General features: G+C 41.5%; 1 protein-coding gene across 1 annotated transcript in view; it reads right to left on the bottom strand.

The window, feature by feature from the left end:
- Window positions 1-511: 511 nt before the first annotated feature.
- The window catches only part of ANKRD31 (ankyrin repeat domain 31), a 123,476-nt gene continuing 115,875 nt past the window's right edge, over window positions 512-8,112 (bottom strand). The window contains exons 24-25 of the mRNA XM_054715168.1: window positions 7,163-7,265; window positions 512-1,119 (exon numbers count right to left, since the gene is read on the bottom strand). Of these exons, the coding sequence (XP_054571143.1) occupies window positions 974-1,119; window positions 7,163-7,265 (249 nt within the window). The 3' untranslated portion in view covers window positions 512-973. The remainder of the gene's footprint in view (window positions 1,120-7,162; window positions 7,266-8,112) is intronic.

The raw sequence follows: 8,112 nt of genomic DNA, 5'->3' as shown, positions 1-8,112 counted from the left end.
TATTTGGGAGTCTGGGCTGATGATGAATAAGTGAAGAATAATATGGTTATCAAAGGATTAAGACAGACCCTTGAGAAAACTTACAATGCTCTTGAATATATCTCTTTAAAAAAACCTTCATGAAAATGTAGCAAAAGTCAAAGATGAATTACATCCTAGTTAAAATAATCAGCCCCAAATCAACACTTGATTCATGTTTTTGTTCTAAGACTCAGCACAGTTACAATTCTATCTACGCTAAATTTTACAAAACTTAAATCTCTTTAATAATTTCAAATTTTTATTTCAAGATAAATTTCAAAGTAAATGGGGAAAGGTATTGGGACTTGACTTCTTATTTGAAGTAGATTCACTTTAGCGAGGCCTTTTTTTTTCTTTACCAATGACCACTCTTTCTTGTATCCTTATTTCCATTAAGGAATAACTATTATTTATACAAAGGTAGAGGTGTTGATAAAAAGATTAGTTTTAAAGTTATGTTGGTAAAAAGAAAGCCAGAGAGTCAATATGGTTTACTTCAAAAATGCCTTTATTTGAATTGATGAGCAAATATAGACCCAGAGACATAGAAGCATGAACAGACAGTTGAACCTCAGAGGGAAGGCAGGGGAGGGTAGATGGGAATAGATCAACCAGTAAACTTGTATGCATATATGCATAACCTATGGGCACAGACAATGGGGTGGTGAGGGCCTGAGGGTGGGGCGGACAGGATCGGGCTGGAAGAGGTTAATGGGGGGGAAGAGGGCCTATGTAATACTTTGAACAATAAAGATTTTTTTAAATGCCTTTATTTGAATGGTAAAAAAGTATTAATCTTACTTCAGTAGTTGAAGTTATGTTTTTTTCTTACAACAGTAAACACACATCTTAAGTGTGTATTAAAATAGGCCCACCAGACCAAAAAAATGAAGTATGAATGTTAGTTAATAATATGAACAAATACCTAATACATTATTAAGAAAACAAAGCTTTAGAATGTTAGCTCCTCACACTCCACATAGAACTTCCAATGCTGATCCATTATATGGCATGGGAGAAATTCTTGATCGCTGATTAATAGTATTTCATTTATTTGTAGATAATGTGGGATACTTGGCATTGACTTGCTGGAAGTTCCTATTTAAATAAGTGTCAACAAATTAAAATCTGCCTTTTAAAAATAAGATTTAAATTTATTGCAAATCTCAGACCCTCGTCAAGTCTACGAGCACACATAATAGGCTTTCTGACCACATCACTCTTCACTCCATTTTCTATACCCAAGATAAGCTGTAAATCAGCATTGGCTGATCTTTGGAGAAAGAAGCCTGTTTGCAGTCTGAGTCATTCATCCTGAAACTGGCTTCTTCATCCTCCCTGACAGTCTCAGAAAGTCCTTTCTCAGAGGGCTATATGAGCTCTATATCATTCAGCAAATTGAATCTTAGTCCACAGCACCAATATGGGTGTGACCTTTGCCAGGCAATTTCAGTTAGACAGACCATGTAGTCCAAGAGCTCTGTTCGTAACTGCCCTCCCCTGCAGGCCTGGCCGCCCCCAACTGCTCTCCCCTGCAGGCCTTGTCCCTCCCAACTGCCCTCCCCTGCAGGCTGGGTCACCCCTAACTGCCCTCCCCTGCAGGCCTGATCACCCCCAACTGCCCTCCCTTGCAGGCCTGGTCCCTCCCAACTGCCCTCCACTGCCAGCCATCTTGTGGCAGCCATCTTTGACCACATGGGGGTGGCCATCTTGTGTGTTGGAGTGATGGTCAATTTGCATATTACTCTTTTATTAGATAGGATATCTAGTTGTACTAAGGGAAACATTCTATTATGGCTACTTAATTAAAAGTTCAATGCCTTTTAAAAAGAAAGGGATCCTAATGGATAAATATGGTAGTAGAGTACTACATGATTTGATATTTAATTAAAAAAAATTTTTTTTTTTTTTGGCCGAAACCGGTTTGGCTCAGTGGATAGAGCGTCGGCCTGCGGACTCAAGGGTCCCAGGTTCGATTCTGGTCAAGGGCATGTACTTTGGTTGTGGGCACATCCCCAGTAGGGGGTGTGCAAGAGGCAGCTGATCGATGTTTCTCTCTCATCGATGTTTCTAACTTTCTATCCCTCTCTCTTCCTCTCTGTAAAAAATCAATAAAATATATTTAAAAAAAATTTTTTTTTGTTTATTGATTTTTTTTTTTTTAGAGACAGAGGAAAGGAAGGAGGAAAAGGGAGGGATGGGGCAAAAGGAGAGAAAGAGAAGGAGAGGGAGAGGGAAAGGGGGAGAGAGGGAAAGAGAGAGAGAGAGAGAGAGAGAGAGAGAGAGGTTGATTTGTGTGTTTCACTTATTTATGCATTCATTGGTTGATTCTTATAAGTGCCCTGACTGTGGATCGAACCCACAACCTTGGCGTATTGGGATGACACTCTAACCAACTAAGCTACCTGGCCAGGGCTATGATTTGATATTTAAAACTAAATTAATAATTTGATATTGATTCACATTAATAAGATCAAAAGTCACCTGTGAAATTGAAGTTGTACTGGAATCAAGAAATAAAGTTGAATTTTATATTTTGAAGTTTAAAACTTTGTCAGCCCTCATTCTTTGGGGAAAAATGAAATTTAATAGGTGGTTCCTTAAACTGAATTGGATTTGAGGTACTTGATTTTATATGTAAATTTGCAGGTTTTTGTGTCTGTTGTACAAGCACGAACCCTGGAGTTCTGCTGAAAAGGAGCTCCTAAATGGCCTAATGTATGTAAATGTGAAAGCATCTGGTAGAGGGCCAGGAACATGGTAGATACTCAACAGAGAGCTAGTTTTCTTCCCTTTTCTCCACTTTATGAATTAGGTCAAAGGAGTATTAATCATAAAACCAGTATGAAAAACATGATGAAAATAATGAAAAACAATTAAGAGTTGTAAATAGGAGCTGAAATAAACCCTCTGCTGTTATCAAACACCCATCTTCCTCGGGTGTTTACGGTTTAAGAAGTTCTTAACCACATAAAACAGAAGCACCTGTGGATGTCTGTGCTCTATTACTTATACTTTTACAGAGAAATGAAGCACAATAACAGCACTGAAATGATGAAAACTCTTTAAAGTCACTTTTTATAACAGATTATCAGTAAGTCAAGGACTATTTTTATGTTTTTAAGTGCCCCCGGTGGAAAAATTCTTTGTCACAAAGCTGTAAGTAGATGTTCATGGTTATCATTGCAAAAGGAGTCTGTTTTTTCCTGAAAAAGCATGTTCTATTTTCAAATGAACAAATGATGTTAAGCCCCCATGAAAGAGTTTACACTTTTCTAACTTGCCATGTCTTTGGATTTTTGTAAGGTGATAGATCCTCCCTTCCCCCAACTGATGGACGGAGTATGACGTAACCTGCACCTGCGGCCTGGACATTCCTGAGCATCTAACCAGGCACCTTATATGGACTATACATTGAACCACCAATCAGCACCTGCCAAATACCCTAAGCCCTTGTTCCTAAGTACCTAAGTGCCTAATCATGTGCCTTATATGAAACCACCAATCAGTGCTTGCCGAGTACCCTAAGCTCATCCCTTCCCATTCCTCCCCTCAAAAGGCCTGTTCCCCTCTGCACGTGCTGCTACTCTCCCCTTTTGAGACAGCCCGGCAGGGTCCTTCTCCTCTAATAAAGCCTGAAGTCCTGGTTTTCGGCCCTCTGTCTCATCTTTCATAAGGTACCACAAAAAATAAGTACAAAAGAATCCTAAATCAAGAAGGTTCAAACAAAACTCTAACAGCAGCCTACAGAATATCAGCAGGGACCTGCCTGTAGATTCCTAGTCCCAGATCAAGGTAGTAAGAAGTGGGTTCTGGTACTTCCACAGTTCTCAAATTAGCATTAATATTTTTAAAAATATCTAAAGGAAAGATAGTTCAGAATTTAGTAACAAGAAACTGTTTATATTGTCAGCAACAGAAACAGCAGTTGAGAAATCATTTTTTTAATTTCATGCTCACTTAGCAGGGAATTGTGGTCTCTGTGAGGAAGGAGATGCATGGCTGGGGGGTGGAAATGCATGCCTATTTTAGGATGTACTACCCTTGGCCTATTCTGTTTGGACATGCTTTCTGAAATATATTGTTATAAATTTTTCCCCATCGCTTCAAGCAAACACCCTGCACCTGCAGAAGATAAGATACACTCCCCAGCTGACTCAGGCGCTCCCCTCTGCCTGAGTTGTGTTATCTTCCAAAGACTTCCTCTTGTTTAGGCAGCTACCCAGCTGGCTGGTGCAACCCTGACCCAGTCCATATATAAGAGAAGATAAACACTCCCTCCGTGCTGATGAGGGGGAATATAAGACATTTGGGGGGCAGGGGGTGGTGGTGCTAGCAATCTGAATCTGTGCCAGTAACCTAATGTACACTCTTGATAGCCTATATTTTAAGTTACTGTCCCTTTCTCCCCAATCTGGTCTAGCAAAACCTGTTTTCCTAATTACTCCCAATTTACAGAGGGGCCATAAACAAAGAATGTAACAGTTTAGCTACAGGGGAGGTCTCTGGCACCACCCAGACCAGGCACTTAGATACAATCTAACTCCCCGCCTCTAACTGACTCGGGAGGGGCTGTGGAAGGCCACCACAAAAGCCTGGTAGTTAGGAACCAGACAGAAAACAAAGAAGCCAAAGGGTATAAAGGGAAAGTTTCCTCCATATTCATCACTCAGGATTTGGAGAACTGACTCCCTGAGTCACTGTACTAGTACATTTGAAAATAAATGGGTTTATCCTGGATCTCTGAGTACTCCCTGTGTGTTTTTTCGGTCGCCTGGTAAATTCTGTTATCCTGACACTGACACAATAGTCTCAGCCCACTGTGAGAAAATATAATAAAATTTCTTAAACTCTCATGTCTCTTGGCCTGGCTCCTGTTGGCATGGACCTAACACGTGTCACTGGAAAATCTGAGGAGCAGATAACCTTTGTGTATAAAGAAGACCTACAGTTCTGCTTCAAGGTTAGAATCTAGGAGAAAGAGTTTACTTGGCTTTCCTTCAATGTGTGTGTGTGTGTGTGTATGTATGTGTGTGTGTGTGTGTAAGAGAGAGAGAGAGAGAGAGGGAGGGCGGGCGACTGTGAGCACTAGATCGGGTGTGCTTTTGAATCAAAATAAAGGATGAATGTATCAAGTTTTCCAATTATTATCTGCATAAGTAATCAGATTCTACTAGTCATTCAAAGTAATAGGTTTAGAGGAATAGGTCAGGCTGACTACATAAGAATCACTTTTAAAAATTTAGGTTCCTGAACCCTACGCCAAGATTTGATTAGATAGATCTGCAGTCAGGGTTAGGAACCAAATACCATAAGTTACTACACAAACTCCTTTTCGTTTCTTAAGGCTTTTAATTTCACCACAATGGCTGTTTTATCAAGTCTGTTTCTCTCAAATGATAAGCACTTTTGAAGCTGTCTTCAGAAAATTGGGGGAAATGCATCCTATTCTGAAACCAGTTTTGGAGACAAAGGAGGACCCTCAGAAGTTAGGGTGGATTAGGTATCAAGTTAGGAGAGGAAAGTACTTTGAATTATTGGGGTTTGTTGTAAGGAAGGGAAAATCCCTAGAGCGCCCTGGTTAGGGGCGTGGTGACGAAGCATAGTAACCTCCATCTTGTATAAAAAACTGCTGTTTGAAATTCTCTGCTATTGTTAGATAATCCCTTGTCCTGTAAACTCTGTCATTATAAACTCTGTCACTTTAAGACAGTCTCTTATTCTCTAAAATGACTTTGTTTTTAGTTCAAATAATAGAAAAAAGATAAACTTAACTATCTAACCTTGCAAGCTAGCCATCCAATGTAATAGACTAATATGGACTAATACTGATAATAATTCCCATATTCTTATGCCAAGTACTAACTCATTATGTATTCAAGGTTACAACTGTCTGTAACAATAACTCACACAGAGCCCTTTGTAATATCTGCAAACAAAGAAGGTGCACAATAAACGACTCCTAATTAATTGGCTCATTAAGGCATCTTGTATCTCATTTGCTGATTTACGATACAACAGTGATAGTAATCCCTGTTTGGTTCATGTCTCTGGTTATTTCAGTATTATTATCTTCTGATTTGTACCTCTTCTCTGTCTACATTGTCCCCAACTAGTCTAGGGCAGGGACGGGGGGGCGGGGTAGGGGGGGTAGGAAAAACTATAGCAGAGAAGGGTCTTAACATTAGTTAAGTTTTCCAAAAATGTGTGCTGCCACTTTAAGATCATTTCAAAATCTGCAGCTAATTGGTGAAGACTACATTCTTTTCAGTTTTCTCAGGCTAAGGTTTATTTCATCAGATAAATCGAATTTTTTACACTAATAAGCAAAGATTTATTTTAGTATATTTTTAGAAAATATGAAAAACTAACCAAATCATGACATTAAAAAAAATCTACCCAAAGAAAAGAGAAAGAAATTGTGAGCAGAGACTATCATTTCTTTAATTATCCTAGAATCAGTTTGTGGTTAAAAATGGAGTGCTATAAACAAACAGAAAATAGCAAGTGTTGGTGAGGACATGGAGAAATTGGAAGCCTTGTACATTGCAGTTGGGAATGTAAAATGGTTCAGTTGCTGTAGAAAACAGTTTGGCTGTTTCACAAAAAGATATAGCATGGCTCAGTAGCTAGAGTGTCGGCTTGCCCCTGCCAGGGGCATGTGCCTGGGTTGCAGGTCTATCCCCATCCCAATCCAGTCATGTGCAGGAGGCAACCAATTGGTATGTCTCTCACCTTGATGTTTCTCTCTCTCTCTTCTCTGCCTCTCTTTCTCTCTCTCCTCCCCCATCCCTTCTTCTCTCTGATACATTCAGAATAGGTAAATCCATATAGACAGAAAGCAGACTGGTAGACCCCAGGGATGGGGAAACTGGAGAATGGGGAGTAACTGCTGAATGGTATGGGGTTTCTTTTTGGGGTGATGAAAGTGTTGGAACTACACAGAGGGGGTGACTGTACAACATTGTGTATGTACTAAATGCACTGTGTATGACTTGTTCATTTAAAAATAGTCATTTGAATGTTATGCAAATCTCACCCGAAAGAAAAAGAAGACAAAAATAAAAAAGAGGAGTGCTTTCCCAGTAGGTTTGTGTGTGTTGTTCTCATAACTAAGAAATGGGTGCGGGTCTGCACATACCTGGAAGATAAGGTTGATGTTGTTGAGGTACCAAGTTTGGTTCTGGAGGTATGGGTACTTCTTCAGAAGCACACTTTAAAAGCTCCTTCCCCAGATATGTTACCTGTATATAATTAAGCACAGAATTTAAAAACTATCCTATATAATAAAAAGGCTAATATGCAAATAGACCAAATGGTGGAATAATTGGAACAACCGGTCGCTATGATGTGCGCTGACCACCAGGGGGTGTGTGCGGAACATGGCGGGCGTTGGCTGCAGCGAGATGGTGGAGCAGGTGAGTGGGGCACCAGACCAAGGTGGGGCGCCAGCTGCTGTCATTGGGGTGAGGCTTTGGTGGTTACTGAAAATTCTTTGCTCCTGCGTGCCGTGATCCCGCCTGGCACTTGCACATACTGCCGGTGCTGGCCCTGCTCACACCCGCAGCTACCACCGGCATTGCCACTTGTACCCGCTGCCAGTGCCCAGCGTTGGTCTCGATCACTCAGCGCCATCAGCAGGTGGAGTGGCAGCTGACAGCCCTGATCGCCCCTGAGGGCTTCTCCACCTCCCCCTGCTCCTGAGGGGTGGTCAAGGCAGCAGCCGCTGCTCGAACCCACTGACGGCGCTGGCCCCACTCACACCCACTGCTGGCACCGGCCCCAATTGCTCCACGCCATCAGCGGGTGCGAGCAGGGCCAGCACTGTTAGTGCATGGGAGCAGTGGTGGCAGGAGCAGGGCTGCCGGCAGACAGAGGACCGGGGGCTGTGGCAGGAGGGGCCAGGCAGGGGTGTGGAGGATGGGCCCAGACCCGCCCTTGTGCCTACTGCAGCCTCACGGCCCACAGTTCCTTTCAAGGTGCATGAATTTGTGCATTGGGCCCCTAGTACACTTTATAAGGAGCAAATTGTAACTTTGGTCAAGTATTGACTGTTGTATATTATGAATTGGTAAACTGCAGCCCAAAACC

The sequence above is a fragment of the Eptesicus fuscus genome, chromosome 4 (assembly GCF_027574615.1).
Source record: "Eptesicus fuscus isolate TK198812 chromosome 4, DD_ASM_mEF_20220401, whole genome shotgun sequence".
Lineage (NCBI taxonomy): Eukaryota > Metazoa > Chordata > Mammalia > Chiroptera > Vespertilionidae > Eptesicus > Eptesicus fuscus.
This window is presented reverse-complemented; position numbering and strand designations above follow the sequence as displayed.